Here is an 18,044-nt window from a genome sequence, read left to right as displayed (position 1 = left end):
TATGTAGTCTCAGGGTGGCCTTGCACTCATGGCAGTCCTCCTACCTTTGCCTCCCAAGTGCTGCTGGGCTGTTTTTTTGTTTTTTTTTTTATTTTTTTATTTTGGGGGAAGCTGTTTTTTAATATACCATGAAATGAGCAAATTGTGCTAGTGTCAGAAGTTTATAAAATACTTGACTAAAGTTTACTTGTTTGTTACTTAAATTTTTTTTTTCTTAGCCTCATTGTGTATATGGGTGAGGGGGTGGGCCGAGAGAAAATGGGTGTGCCAGGACCTTCAGCTGCTTCAAATGAACTCCAGATGCATGCCTCACCTTGTGCATCTGGCTTATGTGGGTCCGGGGGATTGAGCCTGGGTCCTTTGGCTTTGCAGGCAAGTGCCTTAACCACTAAGCCATCTCTCCAGCCCTCTCTTGAAGCACTATGAAATAATTTTAGTTTGAGTTAGCACTGTAACCACTGCAAAGTTGACCCATGTGTCACCATATGCATCTGGCTTACATGGTTTCTGGGAAATCAAATAGGGCCCTTGGGCTTCACAGGCAAGTGCCTTAATTGCTAAGCTAAGCTCCAGCCCCTGGTTAATATTTCTTTTAGTGTTTGCCTCTTTACATTAGAAGTGACGTTGAGAGGACTGTGGCTTGACCACCTTGCTTTTTGGCGTGTTTGTTATTGACCCCATAAATTGGACAAATGAAGACAAGCTCGTCCCTGTGTTTCCTTTTCTTTGCCTTTGGTCCTGAAGATGTAAGTCAAATTGATTTGTAGGGGCTACTGTGGTCTGTGTCAGACCCATGTCCCAGAGAGGCTCTTCCACCTTGGCTAAGGATGCTCTGAAGCCACTTGAACTAGCACAAGTGACTGATCTCTTCTTGCTTTCTGAAATGAAATTGTGAAACCTTCCTATTTGGAAAAGACTAATTATTTTGTTTCCTTAGGAGAGGTTTTTGCGATTTGTGGAAACTGTGATGCCTTGGGAAACTGGAATCCTCAAAATGCTGTGACTCTTCAACCAGAGAATGAGACAGGTGAAAGGTGAGCACAAGGAATGTGAGGTTGCAAGTAATTGTGACATTCACATTGTAAACTTAGGGACTGCTGAAGTAAGTAAGTAAGTAAGTGTGTGTGTGTATGTTTTTTCAAGATAGGGTCTCTCTAGCCCAGGGTGAATTGGATTTCACTGTGTAGTCTCAAGTTGGCCTTGAACTCATGGCGATCCTACCTCTGCCTCCTGAGTGTTGGGATTAAAGACATGTGCTACACCATGCCTGACTTATTTTTCTTTAATTTTTTTTTCCGGTGATGTTTTGTTTTTTTGTTTTTTCAAGGTAGGGTTTCACTCTAGTCCAGGTTCACCTAGAATTCACTATGTAGTCTCAGGGTGGCCTTGAACTGATGGTGATCCTCTTCCCTCTGCCTCCTGAGTGCTGGGATTAAAGATGTGTACCACCACGCCCAACCTTTAATTTTTTTTTTTTTTCCACGCCCAACCTTTAATTTTTTTTTTTTTTTATCAGAGTTCTCACAGATACATACCTTTAAAGACTGAACTAGTTTTACAAAGTTTGCATGACAAAACTTTTCTCAACCACTCCAAACTTGTGGCTAATTATTTTGGTCCTTATTAGCCTTTCTTTATCTTGTGGTGAGGTGATAGGGAATGAACAGAGAATTGAATGCAGGCCCTTTCACATGTTAGGCAAGTGCTCTACTACAGACTTGTATTCCTAGTCCTTTTTCTCTTGATTCTTTTATTTATTTATTTGAATAAATTTTATTTATTTATTTGCAAGCAAAGAGAGGTAAAGAAAAGAGACAGAGAGAGAATAAGCACACCAGGGCCTCTAGCCACTGCAAACAAACTCCAAACACACATGCCTCTTGTGCATCTGGCTTATGGCTTATGAGGGTCCTGGGGAATTGAACCTGAGCCCTTTGGCTTCATAGGCAAATGCCTTAACCACTAAGCCATCTCTCCAGTCCTCTTGATCCTGATACAAGATTCTACTAAGTTGCCCAAGCAGGTCTTGGACTTTTCCTCCTCCTGCTTTAGTCTCCTGTGCCAAGGACTACAGGCATGTATCACCAAGCCTGGTTGAAATGACTTTCTTGAGAAGTATATGCTATTAATGAAAAGGAGCAGAAGTACTTTGCTACATATAGAAATGCATTCACTAGCAACATTAAGTTCAGCAGAAATGTAGTGGAGTGAACTAGGAAAGGGAAGATCTGGAAGGAGTTCACCAGTACACAGTTAACTGTCATCTTGGGCAGGTTTCATGGCTCTAGACCATAATTATCTAATCTGCATAGCAAGGGGGTTAGGATAGAATCAGGAAATGGCAGCACAGGTGGCATTTAACCCATTTGTACATGTTTGGAAGTGTTATTGATTATCCTAAGTAGCATGCATCTTTATCAAGTATACTGAGAAATACCAGCTTAGGTGAATTTCTATTTTTCTTTTTTAAAAAATGTTTTGTTTATATATTTATTCATTTGAGAGAGAGAGAGAGAGAGAGAGAGAGAGAGAGAGAGAGAGACACAGACATGTTAGGGCCTCCAAGCACTGCAATTGAACTCCAGACACATGGGCCAACTTGTGCATCTGCATTATGTGGGTACTGGGGACTTGAATACAGGTCCTTAGGCTTTGCAGACAAGTGCCTTAACCATTGAGCCATTTCTCCAGTCCTTAGACAAATTTTTAAGACATTTTGGGGTCAAATTCACTTTCTGTTTGCTTGATTTTATTTTTTGAGGTAGGGTCTCACTCTAGTCCAGGCTGACCTGGAATTTACTATGTAGCTGACCTCAAACTCATACCTATCCTCCTACCTCTGCCTCCCCTATGCTGGACTTACAGGTGTGCTCTATCATGCCCAGCTCAAGTTCACTTTTCCTAGAGAGCATTGCTACTGAGGATATGGCTGGTGGGTAGTCCTATTCCAGAAGACTTCATCAGTTGTGATAAGTAATGGTTAGAGCAGTTTGGCCTTGTTGGGACATCTATACATGCTGCTGTAGACTCATGTCATTGAACTTGAGTATGTAAACCAGTATCATTACTGCTTGATAAACACATAAGCTACAACAAAACCTAGTCTTAAACAGTAGGTGGTTTGAGGAGCCCTTATAGCAAAGCTAAGGAAAACAAAAAAGGAAAGGGAGTCACTAGTGGTGTGAGCTAAGGAGAAGGAAAGGACTGCACAGAGAACACCCCTGTGTTGTTGTCAGTCAGCAGGACATGCTAACTACCAGTCCTCTGAGTTCTGTTGGCAAAGGATAGTCGTGTGTCTGCTCTTTTTTAAACAAATTTTTTAAAAATGTATTTATTTGACCATGGTGTGGAGGGATAGAATGGGCATACCAGTGCCTCCGGCCTCTGCAAACCAACTCCAGACACATGAGCCACCTTGTGCATCTGGCTTATGTGGGTCCTGTGGAATTGAACCTGGGTCCTTTGGCTTTGCATACAAGTTTCCTTAACCATTGGGCCATCTCTCCAGCCCAGACAGGGTTTCAGTGGTGTCTCAGGTGGTCTGGAACTTTCACTCCTCCTGTCTCATCTCCCATGTGCTGGGATTATAGGAGTATACCACCACACTTGGCTCAGATACACTCTTTCTTTACTAGACTTGCACAGAAATGTATATTCCTCTCCAGTGGCTATTTTTCTTTGATTTTCCTAGTAGCCAGTCTTACCTGAGGTGAAACTTTTGTTGTTCTTTTCGTGTCTTTCATCTTTTCCCTTTCCTTTCTTTTCTTTTCTGTTATTTTCAAGGTAGGGTTTCACTGTAGCCCAGGCTGACCTGAAATTCACTGTGTAGTCTCAATGTGGCTTAATTCACAGTGATCCTTCTACCTCTGTCTTCCAAGTGCCAAGTATTGGGATTAAAGGCATGCAACATATGCCACTCTTGCATCTTTTTTTTTCTTTTGTCTTTGGGGGGGGGGGTTGAGGTAGGGTTTCACTCTAGCTCAGGCTGACCAGGAATTCACTATGTAGTCTTAGGGTGGCCTCAAACTCATGGTGATCTGCCGGGCTCCTCCCCGGTGGGGGCGCAGGTATTGCTGTGGAAGGACCAGGCCTGCTGGTTCCTCCCAAGGGGTTGAGGAGGAAGATGAGCATACGAAGACTCAGAAACTTCTAGCCATCAGAGAAAAACCACACTGAGTCGGGAGTCTTTTCAAAGCAGGAACTCACAAAAAACTTTATTACTATGAGCAGTTGCCTATGTAATGTTGGGGACGAAGGGGGGCATTTTAGGAGGAGGCGGGAGGTAAGGGCCAATAGTAAACTGTAGCTATTGAAATGGTAATTACAATTGCAGGCAAGAAGCCATCAGGCGTCTCGCTGAGTCCTAGCTGGCCAGAGACAGGTCGCCAAACTTTAGCCAGGCTAGGGAGTTCCACTAGACCTCACGCCTGGGCCTTTCAGGGCCCAACAGACATCCTAACTGTTCCAAGTGCTAGAATTAAAGGCTTGCACCACCACACCTAGCTTTTTTGTTTTGTTTTTTTTTTTTTTTTTTTTTTTTTTAGTTTTTAATTTATTTATTTACAAGTAGACAGAGGAGTGGGGAGAGAATGAGAGAGGGAATGGACGTGCCAGGGCATCTTGCCGCTGCAAACAGGTTCCAGACACATGTGCCACTTTATGGTTTGGCTTTACATTGGTTGTGGGGACTAGAGAACCCAGGCCATCAGGCTTCACAGGCAGATGTCTTAACTGCTGAGTCATCTCTTCAGCCCTTATCTTTTTGTTTATTTATTTGAAAGAGACAGAGTCAGAGAGAAAGAGAAGAGTGTGAGTGAGAATGGACCCACCAGGGCCTCCGGCCACTGCAAATGAACTCCAGACATATGTCCCACTTTGTGCATCTGGTTTATGTAGGCCCTGGGGGAATCAAACCTGGGTCATTTGGCTTTGTGGGTAAATGCCTTAACTGCTAAGCAATCCCTCTAGCCTAGCCTTCATCTTCTTTAGTGAGACAAAGTCTTGCTATGTTGCTCAGGTTGTCCTTGAGCTGCATTCATGGGATCCTCCCATCCCAGCTTCCCCAAGAGCTGAGAAAAAATGGAAAATGATTTTGCAGGCTCTACGTTAGTTCCTCAGCACTCACATAAGGCTAGATGTTTGTAGTAGGAAGAGATTGAGAGGCATGCCTTGGGCATGGGCGTGCACAAATTGTGTGTTCAAATAAAAATGAAAAGCAACCATAAAAGAAAGACATGGCAAAAGCAGAGAATTGAGTCTTTATACTCTACTCTAAGCAGGGGCCTCTAAGAAAATGTAAGTTAAGAAGGAACCAGAAGTGCCTAATGAATTCAAGACTGACCTTAATCTAATCAGACTGAAGAAAGAATAGGAAAGAAGAGTACTGAGGTGGCCAAGTGTAATTGCCTATTATGAATTGCCTGTTTGTCTCCAAAAATATCATAAAACATACAGAAATAAAGTGACCCACATTTTACACATCAGGAAACAATATCACAACCTTAAGTACAAAAACATTTCAGCCAAGATCTTGCTGCCATTGTGGTATGGAGAGCAGACAGGAGGCTGAAAACAAGATTTCTGGGGCTGGAGAGATGGCTTAGTGGTTAAGGCACATGCCTGTGAAACCTAAGGATCCAGGTTCAATTCTCCAGGTCCCACATAAGCCACATGCACATGGTGGCACATGCATCTGGAGTTCATTTGCAGTGGCTAGGGGCCCTGGTATGCCCATTCTCACTCTCCCCACTCCCTGTCTCTAATAAATAAATAAAAATAAAATTGTTAGGCTGGGTGTGGTGGTGCACACCTTTAATCCCAGCACTTGGGAGGCAGAAGTAGGATAGCCATGAATTCAAGGCCATCCCAAGATTACATAGTGATTTCAGATCAGCCTGGGCTAGAGTGAGAGCCTACCTTGAAAAACCAAAATAAATAAATAATAAAAATAAAATATTTAAGGGCTCTGGTATGGTGGTACATGCCCTTAATCCCAGAGGCAGAGGTCGGAGGATCACCATGAATTCAAGGCCACCCTGAGACTACATAGTAAATTCCAGGTCAGCCTGGTCTACAGTGAGACTCTTCCTTGAAAAACCAAAAAATAAAATAACATATTTAGAAAACAAAAGATTTCTGGCCAAGAGAGGAACAGAAGACTTACGTAGAGTAACTGAAATCCCAGGGAGGCACAACCTTAAATAAACAGGAATGTGCTTTTAAAGCAGATGCTCTCGGACTTTTTTTGTTGTTGCTGTTTTTTTTTTTTTTTTGAGGTAGGATCTCACTGACCTGGGATTTGCCATGTAGTCTCAGTGGCCTTGAACTCACTATGATCTGCCTCCTGAGTTCTGAGATTAAAGGCATGTGCCACCATGCCTGGCCTTCTTGCACTCTGAAAGAGTACTTCTTTTCTCCCTGGGCAGTGCTGTTTATGTTGTGTAAGCCCCAACTATTTCACAGAATGTGTAAGTGGTTGATCTCTTAAAATTTAGTGTAAGTATGGTCTCTGATAGTTTGAATGTGTGTTCCTCTATAGACTCAAGTGTTGCATTAAGCTTGTAACATGGGGTCCAGCCCTAAAGCTGTGTTTGGGGGCATATAAAGGTATGTGGGCCAGGGTCCTGCTTGCTGCAAGTTTTGTGCTTACTGCTTTTTGTTGTGTATGTTTTGCTTACTGTAGTCTTCTCTGCTTGGATCTGTAAATAGGAGCCAGTTTTTTCTGTTATCTGTGTAACTTCCCCTAGATGTGTGAGGTTTAGATAATCTCCTTCCCCTTATAAACTATGCCTGGGTTGGATGATCATCCCAGCAGCCTGAAGCTGACTGCAAGTCTCTTTGTGTTTACATCACTGTGCAAGACTGGCTGAAATCGACTATTCTAGAGGCAAGTTCAGAAAGACATGAAGTGGGCCGGGCTTGGTAATAAGCACCCACCAATGTAGCCCAGACTCCCCTTATACTCTGTGGTTGCGGATGACCTTGAATTCTTGATCTTTCTGCCTTCACCTCCCAAGTGTTGAGATTACAGGAGTGTCCCAGCATTCCTGCTGTATGCAGTATTGGTGATCAAACCCAGGGCCCGTGTATGCTGGAGAACTCCAGCTGATCTGTACCCCCAGCCCCCTTTGTTAATTTTTTTTAACTTTTTCATTGACAGCTTCCATAATTTTTTTTATTAGTTATGGACATACTTAGTATGTAAACAGCACATGTTGGTACCATCTTTTCCCTCATTCCTGCCCCTTTTCCAAAGGGACCCTCCTTGTTGGGATGGAAGTTATCCCTGAGCTTCCATAATTGTAGACAATAACTCATGGTGATTCCCAACTTTTTTTTTTTTTTTTTTGGTTTTTCGAGGTAGGGTTTCACTTTGGCTTAGGCTGACCTAGGATTCACTCTGAAGTCTCAGGGTAGCCTCCAACTCACGGTGATCCTCCTACCTCTGCCTACCACCACACCAACCCAACCTTATTTTTGTTTTTTGAGGTAGGATTTTGCTCTAGCCCAGGCTGACCTAGAATTGGCTATGTAGTCTCAGGGTGGCCTCGAACTCATAGCTAGGATTAAAGGTGTGCGTTAGTTACCATAACCAGCACAAGTGAACTCTTAATGCATTTGAATTAGGTACTGATAGTACTGTTTTTGTTTTTCTCCTCTCAGCATGTTATGGAAAGCAGCAGTTATTCTCAGTAGAGGAGTATCAGTTCAGTATCGCTACTTCAGAGGGTGCTTTTTAGAACCAAAGGTATGTTTTCCTTATGTCGTTTCCAAATTCTTTAACACTTTCAAAATCAACTGAAGTTTGAAAACATTAAAAGTAAAATGAGTATGTTTTGATTAAATAAGGAATAGAACTCTACATAACATTTTAGCGCCAAAACCAAAGACAAGTAAGTAGCCACTTTATAGGCAGACGGTGCCTGCCATGGAGTTTTGGAGTAATGTAAGTATGTCCTGTAGTATTATGATAAAATTGTTCTAACGATAAAAGTTACATATGTGCATTTCCCGTAAGCCTGTAAACTAGTTAGTAACTAGTTAGCAAGATTTTCTTTTTGTTTGTTAATTCTATGTGGTGTAAACATGTAGCAGGAGTGTTAAAGCCAGCTTTAAGTGAGTTACTGTTTTTGATTACTTCACAGCAGCCACCTCTTCATGGCTGTACTGTTTAACTGATCAGAATTGAGAGATTCCTCTGGAATTTCTCCATATATGGTATTGTTCATCCAGGATCTTTTCTATACGTTCTTGAACTGACGAATCACAGTAATTTATTTCAGGATTATTTTCATTTTTAGGAAAGAAAAAGTTGATTTATTTCCTTTGAATCTACAGATATTTATTTATTGAAAGAATTATTTTCCTTTAGGTTTTTTTTTTTTTTTTTAAACCTTTACCTCATTTGGGCTGCATGTGAATAAGGGTTTAGGCAGGGGTCTCTGAGACAAAACATGGATTAGACCTTTTTGAAAACTGGATTGCCCTTGAAAGTCATTGAATACTTTCGTGACATAGGAAAAATGCAAGTAGCCACTGCCAACTCATTCCCTTAGCCATCGCTATAAACAGGAACAAAAACTGACAGATCCACGTCAGCTGTCTTTACCTATTACTTTCTTTATTCTAAGAATATTTTGCATGTACTCAGTATTTGAACTTCAATTCCATTATGACTGGTGATTGTGTTGGTTCCCCATAACAATGGTCTCACTTTAACAACTAAAAGAAGAAACACGGCCTTCGGTGAATCATGGCAAGGTCCTTTAGCATCAAGAGAAGTGTATGGGTGTCTTCATGGCATGGAAGCTTGAGAATTCTTGTATATGAAGTTAGCTCTATCATGTGAGATCAATTAAAATTTACTTGGAAAGGAGAAATTTGGACAAAAAATCACCATGTGTCCTTTGGGCACAGTTCAGTTGACTATTGTCAACATAGGTCAAATTAAGCCAGCCCCTAGTATTTTTCTTTTTTATTAAAAAATGTAACCCAAAGCAGCAGATGGCCCAAAATGCCTTTTGGAAAATTGGCATGAAGTCTGCCAACAGCAGGCAAACCTGGTTTCCCTCCTTATAATCCTTGCAAAAGTTTACAGTATGTGTTGGTGAGTGTGTTTCTTTAAGTAGGTGCTTGCTCTGTATCGTGTACACGTGTACCGTGTGATGCAGGGGCTGCCCTGGTAAGTATGTTTTCATGGAATAGAGTAAGTGGCTACATCAGTTTCCATGCATGTGGCTAGAGATTTTTCCACATGCCAGCTTAAAGTGACACTTTATCTTAAAAGTTGGTGGCTCTTTTGAAATGAAACATTTTTATTAGAACTACTATGAAAGTTTGTTAAATGTTCATTGTCAAATGATAGAATTGTGCAAGGAATCTTAAATCATGACAGTATTATAAGTTAATAGACTATATATTTTATGAGTATAAAGAGTGAAAGTAAAGTAATATAGAAATCTTAAAGCCTGCACAGGGAGATAAGGTAAAGTCACTAGCTGCAAGGGCTAGAAGGTCACTAACTAGGCAGTCGTGGGTCTTGGAGATAAGCAGCTGGGTGCTAGGCTTTGGCTTCTTCCTCTACTACATGAAGATGACACTTAGGGCCATTTTATTAATAAAATTTTATTGTGAGTAATGAAATTTTACTATTCATGTTTTTTCTTCCATATTTTGCTTTTTCTTGGCATATTCTTTTAGTTTACTTTCTGAGTTTTCTCTTACATCTTAAAATTAGAATGAGATGTGAATAGGTTGAATTTAAAAATAATTTGCAGGTAGCAACTGTCATCTTGTCTAAACATAACAATGTAGTAAGTATTCCTGGAATGGAAATTTAGGTGGGAATGTATAGTAGCCCTTTAATTATTGTTTCTTTTTAAAAAAAATATTTTATTTATTTATTTATTTGAGAAAGGGAAAGAGGCAGAGAGAGAGAGAGAGAGAGAGAGAGAGAGAGAGAGAGAGAGAATGGGCACGCCAGGGCTTCCAACCATTGCAGATCAACTCCAGATGCATGCACCACCTTGTGCATCTGGCTTACAAGGGTCCTGGGGAATCAAATTGATGTCCTTTGGCTTTGCAGGTAAGCACCTTAACTGCTAAGCCATCTCTACAGCTCTGTGATTATTGTTTCTTTAGACAAGGTCTTGCTGTGTTGCCCAGACTGGCTTCAAACTTGAAAGCCTCCTGCTGTAGCCTCCAAGCGCTAAGATTACAGGCATATTCCACCATGTTACCCAAAGACGCTGTGTTTTAGTTTTGACGAAGAATGGTCTCACTGTAGTAGCCTAGCCTGACCTGGAACTCTTATCTGTAGTTCCAGGCTGTCCTCCAGCTCACAGCAGTCCTCCTACTTCTGCCTCCTGAGTGTCAGCACACCCAGCCCCAAGAGAATGGGAGCGCCAGGGCCTCTAGGTGCTGCATACAATCTCCAGACACATGTGCCACCTTGTGCATTTTGCTTATGTGATCCTGGGGAATTGAATCTGGGTCCTTTGGCTTTGCAGTGCCTTAACCACTAAACTATCTCCCCATCCTCAAAAGATACCTTTTGAATTAGTTATGTAACTTCAACTTTTCAAAATCCATGTCTATCTCATCTTTATTTGTGGCTAGATTTAAGGGATTTTTTTCACAATGAAACATTTTCTATTTTTTAATTATGCTTTGTGAATATTTTCATTTACTTAGAAATAGGCCTTTATTTTTCAGTAATACATCTGTTTCCTTCATAGTTTTAACATTTACTCATAATTAGATTCATCATGAACTCTTATTTTGATCATAGTCTTCCTTGATTTTTCAAAAATTCCTTTAATAAAACAACCAGCCATCTGTGAGATAGTGAATTTATTTATTTTTTCTTTTTTCTCTCTGTTTTTTCAAGGTAGGATCTCATTCTAGCCTAGGCTGAACTGGAATTCATTATGTAGGCTCAGGATGGCCTTGAACTCACAGCAGTCCTCCTACTTCTGCTCCCAAGTGCTGGAATTAAAGGCGTGTACCACCGTGCCTGGCTGATAATTAATTTTTAAATAGTCTGGGTTATCATTTTGTACAGTGGCTTCTTTATATAGTGAAGTTCTTCTAGATGCAAGTACACTTACTTGTTAACTGAAGATTGGAACTTTTTTCAGTTTTAACTTAGTTTCCTTTAGTTCACTTATCACATGACCATTTTTCTTATTGGCCTTACTGAAAATAGTCTTTTTAAAAAATATTTTTATTTATTAATTAGAGAGACAGAAAGAATGGGCACACCAGGATCTCCAGCCACTATAAATGAACTCCAGGTGCATGTGCAAAATATGGAAGAAAAAAGATGAATAGTAAAATTTCATTACTCACAATAAATTTATGTTTTGGGTTTTGAATTTCCCAGTGTTCCTTCCTAATAACCTTTTTTATTTTAATTTACTTATTTAAAATACCTTATTTTTTCTTCTTTCTCTCTCTCTTTGTTTTCCCGAATGGGCACTCCAGGGCCACTGTGTGAATTCCTGTGACATGCACTACCCTGTGCATCTATCTGGTTTATGTGGGTTCTGGGGAATTGAACCTGGATCCTTAGGTTTTGCAGGCAAGTGCCTTAACCTCTAATTAGGCGATCTCTCCAGCCCAATACCTTATTTTTAATATATTTTATTTATTTGTTTATTTATGAAGGAAAGAGAGAGAGAAAGAGGCAGGTGGAGAATGGGTGTACCACGGCTTCTGTCCACTTTAGATGAACTCCACTCATGGACCACCTTGTGCATCTGGCTTTACATGGGTACTGGGAAATTGAACGTGGGTCCTTAGGCTTTGCAGACAGGCACCTTAATCACTTAAGTCATCTTTCTAGCCCTGACTTTTTTTTTTTTAATTTTTAAAAAATTTTATAATATTTGTTTGAGAAAGAGAGGTAGATAGAGGGAGAGAGAATGGATGCACTAGGGTCTTTAGCCACTGCAAACGAATTCCAGATGCATGTGCTACCATGTGCATCTGGCTTACATGGGTTCTGGGGAATTGAACTTGGGTCCTTTGACTTTGCAAGCAATTGCCTTAACCATTTAGCCATGTCTTCATCCCCCAACCTATTGTTTTTGATGGTACTGTACTAAAATAATTTTTCATTTTATTTTTTTTTCTTTTCAAAAAATTTTTATTAACAACTTCCATGATTGTAAATAATATCCCATGGTAATGCCTCCCCCACCTTTCCCTTTTGAAACTCCATTCTCCATCATATCCCCTCCCCCTCTCAATCTGTCTCTCTTTTATTTTGATGTCATGATCTTTGTCTCCTATTATGACGGTCTTGTGTAGGTAGTGTCGGGCCCTGTGAGGTCATGGATATCCAGACGAGTAAAATACTTTTAATTCAAGATTACCTTGTACAGTTTAATATTTTTATTTACTTATTGGCAAGCAGAAAGAGAGAGAAAGAGAAGAAAGAATGGTCATACCAGGGTCTCTAGCTATTGCAAACAAACTATAGTTGTATGTGTCACTTTGTGCATCTGGCTTTACATGGATACTGGGGAATTGAACCTGGGTCCTTAGGCTTTCCAGGCAAGTTCCTTAACCACTAAGCCTTCTCTCCAGCCCATCTTCTACAGTTTAAAAGCCATTGTTGGGCTGAAGAAATGGCTTAGTGATTAAGGAGGAGCTTACTTACAAAGCATAAGGACCCAGGTTCATTTCCTCAGTACCCAGGTAAGCCAGATATACAAGGTGTCTCATGTGTTTGGAGTTCATCTGCAGTGGCTGAAGGCCCAGGCATGCCCATTCTTTCTCTATATCTGCCTCTTCCTCTCTCTCTCAAATAAATAAATATTAAAAAATTAAAAAATAAAGACAGGTGTGGTAGTGCACACCTTTAAGCCCGGCACTTGGCAGGCCACAGGTAGGTGGATCACCTTGAGTTCGAGGCCATCCTGAGACTAAGTAGTAAGTTCCAGTTCAGCCTGGACTAGCGTGAGACCCTGCCTTGAAGAAACAAACAAAAAATTGTATATATGGATATATGTGTGTGTGTGTGTATACATACATACATACATACATACATACATACACATACATACATACACACACACACACACATATACATACACATATATATGTATTTCATAATTGCTGGGCATAGTGGTTCATGCCTTTAATCCTAACAGTGAGGCAGATGTAGGAGGATTGCTTTGAGTTTGAGGCCACCTTGAGACTACATAGTGAATTCCAGGTCAGTCTGAGCTAGAGCAAGACCCTACTTTGAACCCCTGTACCCTCCCCCCCAAAATGACAGTGATAACAATTTTGAAGCTCGTTTTTTCCACCACATCCCTTGTGCCAGCCAGCATGGGTCCTCGTGTAAACACCCATTTGCACAGTTGTAAGTGCTGCTGACCTGGTTGTTGGGATTATTCTTCACATGTTCTTCCTCAAGTTTCAGCAATTTTATCATCAAACTACCCAGTGGGTTTGCACTAAAATGGATGCCAGTGAAGATGTTAGAATTACAACTAAAATAGGTTTACTAACAAATATTTTATCCATAGGACTAGAGTCAAACTCTGTATTAAACTAGGGCAAACCAACCCTTCATCTTATCTCCAGTTGCCTTTTATTCTATTAATATATTAAGCCCATGCACCTATTTCAGTTCATCTTTGATTAGGAATTACTGTAAGAACCTAAGTCCACAACATCTTTGTGCAGAAGAGGATCTGGTGGAGGAGGTTGGATAAGGTGTACCAATTGAGAAAGTTTGGTCAGGATGGTTATCATTGTTGAGAAACATACCTATGTATAATGTACACATCAGCTTCTTTTGAGGATTAGAAAGGTAGATTGATGCTTAAAAAAGAAATTTACACATTTAGCAGATGTAGTGATTAAATGTGCCTATGTTTTAGTGTAATGTAAAAGATGATATTCACCATATTTTTTGTTTGTTTTTGAGGTAAGGTCCTACTGTAGCCCAGGCTGACCTGGAACTTTGCAGTATCTGGCTGGCCTTTAACTCTCTGCAATCCTCCTAACTTCTGCCACCACTCCCAGCCTGTATTTTATGAAGAATCCTTTGACATTCCTGTTTTTTGTTTTTGTTTTTTTTTTGTTGTTGTTGTTGTTGTTTTGGAGGCAGTCTCAATATGTAGTCCAGTATAGCCTCAGACTCAATAGACCTGTGTGCCTGGGTGTTGGGATTATAGGCATGCACCACCATGTATGTTTGTTTGTTTGTTGTGGGTTGAGGAGAAGGAGATAGCTGGCATTGAACATGCAATCTTTCTGCCTTTGCCTCCCAGCTGGGTTACAGGTATGAGCCACCATGCCTGGCTGTATGTTTCTCTCCCTTTTTGTTTCTTTCTTTTCCGTCTTTTCCTCCTCCACCTTCAGTTCGTGAGTGAACCCTAATGACAAAGAGGTATTTAGCCAGAGGAAAAAAAGCATTTCATTTAGTATCTCAGTTTTTTTATTTTTATTTTTATTTTTCTGAGGTAGAGTTTCTAGTTCAGGCTGACTTGCTGTGCACGCTGTAGTGCCAGGCTGGCCTCGAGCTCATGACAGTATTCAAATTTCTTTATTTAATTTTTTATTGACAACTTCCATAATTATAAATAACACATGGTAATTTCTTCCCTTCCCCCACTTTCCCTTTGAAACTCCATTCTACATTTTACCCCCTAACCCCCCCCCCATCATTCTCTCTTTTATTTTGATGTCATCATCTTTTCCTCCTATTTTGATGGTCTGTGTAGGTAGTGCCAGACACTATGAGGTCATGGATATCCAGGCCACTTTGTGTCTGGAGGAGCACATTGTAAGGAGTCCTACCCTTCATTTGGCTCTTATATTCTATAGACCCTGAGCCTTGGAAGGTGCGATGGAACACTCCTCTGTCCCTTCCCAGCACCATGGTGCCGTCTGAGTCATCCCAAGGTCACTGCCATCTGAAAAGAGAAGGTTCTCTAACCAAAAGTGAGAGTAGCATTAACATATGGGTATGAACATTAAGAGAAGTGCTTACTGGGCAGTTTGGTGAGCATAGTATATATATTAGCCAGACAGCAGCAGATGTTATACCCTAGAGCTCATGACTTACCCCCTTCATAGGTTTTCAGTATCAGGGATGTATTCCCTCCCATGGAACGGGCCTCCAGGCCAATTAGAGGGCAGTCAGTTTTCAATCTTTAACAGGAAAATTAGGCTGGCCGAAGTGATACATCCCTTTATTCCCAGCACTTGGGAGGCAGAGGTGGAGGATCACTGTAAGTTGAAGACAAGCCTGGGCTAGAGTGAGAGTCAAAAATAACAACAAAAAAAAAGTTAAAGGGGAATTTAACATGATTAATCATAGAATTATGGTGTGCCTTATTTGTCACATACTTGTGGACATTTGGCACACTTACCAAACTTAATAATTAAAACCCAATAAGCTGTATAGTTGAATATATAATGTCATCTAATGATGTACCGTGAAGCTTACATATCTCAGAGTTTTAAGTGAACATGTAATATATAGAGAAAAGGATTCAAAGATATGTCCAATGTTGATAATGTATACCCTGAAATTATGTAATGGTTTGTTTTACATTTTCTTTTTGGTTCTCTGCATTTACTTAAAATTTGGAAGACATGTAATGCAAATTTAAGGTATCTTGTAAGGTTGCAGTTTGAAAATTTTGCTTTCAAAATGTGTTTAAGGTCTTGGATATAATTTTTTTTTTTTTTTTTTCGAGATGGGATCTCACTGTAGCCTAGGCTGACCTGCAACTTGCTCTGTAGTCCCAAGCCTAGAACTCGTGGTGATCTTCCTACCTTTGCCTCTCTCAGGTGTTGAGATTAGAGGTGTGCACTACCATGCTCAGCTTTGACATATCATTTTAATTAGTTAAATTTATTTAGTGATTCATGTAAAATCAGAATGTGTTTAGACTTCAGGATACCTTTGTTTAAAAGTGGCGTTACATGTCTTTAGCAACATGTACAGCTTTATCTTCTTATTTGTAAGGTAACTTGACAACAGAAGCAATTTTGAGGAATATTTACACTTTGAATATATAAACTGGGATACCCAAGATTCAAACTTATGTTAGTTTTCTTCTTGATGCCCCTTTTCCTCAAATTTAGCTCATGTGTCCTTTTAGCATTTCCTGTGTCTTTTAGAGGTCCTGGTAATTAAAGAAATAAGATGTTCTTAGCCAGGTGTGGTGGCGTACACCTTTAATCCCAGCACTTAGGAGGCAAAGGTAGGAAGATTGCCCTGAGTTTGAGGCTACCCTGAGACTACATAGTGAATTCTAGGTCAGCCTGAGCTACAGTATGAACCTACTTCAAAAAACCAATGGTCAGAGACCATTTGGGAACTTCCAGCTCTGGATCCATTATCTGGTCACATGGACTCCTTGGCTACACGTGGCCCACGTGGGCTTTTGGGCTCCATTGGTTGTACTTCTTCCTTCTATTATCTCCCCGTACCGCCCATCCTCACCTTTTTGCACTCTTTTGTAAAATCTGAATAAAATATGGTATTTAAAAAAGAAAAAAGAAAACCAAAACAGAAAAAAGAGAGAGAAAAAGCTATTCTTGCTTCTCACTGATAATCTTGAGTAACTCAAACACAGGACTTTATTATGGCACAGTGTCTGGAGGAACTTGTGACAATTGTTCCTGAAGTACTTGCTCCTACTCTTCCGCTGTTGTAGGCTTAGGTAGTCCTTCTCTGAACACCCAGGACATCCATCTTAAACAGAGCCAGTGAATACTGTAACAATACTCATTTGACTATTGACATACTGAAGTACATTCGCTGTATTTAGTATTTAGTATTAGTACAAAATTAGAATTTCTTTGAAGATATGAGTATTGTAGATCCATTTACAAATGGGTTTATGAGAGTGTGCCAGTACATCTAAATTCTTTTTATTATTGCCTTACTCATTTTCTTTCAGCATTTTCATCATGTTTTGTAACCTGGGTACATTCCTGATTTGGGACATATAGCACTGATAACTAGCAAGATTTCTTGGGCTCATAGTTAGTGTAAGACTTAGGCCACGAACATTTAATGGAGTCATGGGTAGAAAATAAGATATAAGAAATTATTGCAGACATTTAACTTTTAAATTGCAGACTATCGGTGGTCCATGTCAAGTCATAGTTCACAAGTGGGAGACTCATCTACAACCACGATCAATAACCCCTTTAGGTATGGGCATTAACTGCATCTGTTTGAGGCATATGCATAAAGTTACTAATATGCTGCACAGTGGCTTAGTGGGTTTTAATGAACTTTATTCTAAAGTTTAAAGTCAATGCACTATCAGTGCTACAAATTTCACTTAGCATTTCCTGGATCTTACTTTCAAAACTAAACAGTTATTAATTGCCTTTCTTTATACACTTTATTACAAATGCTTGCCTATTTTTTATTATTTGTGGGGGATTATGTTATATTTGTTTTAATTTGGAGTGATTAGAAAAGTTATAAGATACTCTTCTTGGCTGATTCATGGCTTTATTTGATTTCTTGCTCAAGTTTAGGAAACATTTGAGAAAAGAATCTAAAATGAACACTCTTAAATTTCAGCTTCGAATACCAATAGAGTACTTTTTTAAACTATAAATACTTAAATAAACTCGCATGAATGAATTTATGTTTCTTTGTAGTTGACATATATCCTGTCTAATTTTAACTCCTCTTGACTGTGATAGAAATGATGTTTAGGCTTTCCTTTTTCTTTTTTAAACATTCAACTTGCTTGTGCCAAAATGGCATTTCTCTTCATACAAATGTTTTTGACTTTACTTCTCTGCATGGAATATAGAATTTTTGAAGTTCATTTTATGTATGTTAAATTATTCATTTATATCTATAAATTGACTTACTGCTAAGAAACACATTTAAGTTCCTAGGTAAAGTTAAAATTTAAGAAGATCTGACTTGCTAATTTTTCAGCTTAGATTAGAAAGTAGTAGGAATTTCTACTTTATTTTAAGGAAACATCCTGTTTAAACAGATGTCTCATTCCAGCCCCTTACTGGATTTCTTTTTATATGTT

The 18,044-nt window shown here is 39.7% G+C and overlaps 1 protein-coding gene across 3 annotated transcripts in view; it reads left to right on the top strand.

The window, feature by feature from the left end:
• Nucleotides 1-18,044, top strand: part of Gpcpd1 (glycerophosphocholine phosphodiesterase 1) — a 97,134-nt gene that overhangs the window by 13,894 nt on the left and 65,196 nt on the right. For 2 of the 3 annotated variants that reach the window (XM_045156440.1, XM_045156439.1), the window contains exons 3-5: nt 938-1,034; nt 7,663-7,747; nt 17,116-17,191. In XM_045156440.1, coding sequence (XP_045012375.1) covers nt 938-1,034; nt 7,663-7,747; nt 17,116-17,191 — 258 coding nt within the window. Of the gene's footprint in view, nt 1-937; nt 1,035-7,662; nt 7,748-17,115; nt 17,192-18,044 lie in introns of those variants that run through there. The other variant, XM_045156441.1, reaches the window with a different exon arrangement.

Source organism: Jaculus jaculus, chromosome 8 (assembly GCF_020740685.1).
Source record: "Jaculus jaculus isolate mJacJac1 chromosome 8, mJacJac1.mat.Y.cur, whole genome shotgun sequence".
NCBI classification, from domain to species: domain Eukaryota; kingdom Metazoa; phylum Chordata; class Mammalia; order Rodentia; family Dipodidae; genus Jaculus; species Jaculus jaculus.
Note: the sequence above shows the minus strand (reverse complement) of the source record. Positions and strands in the feature narration are given on the sequence as shown.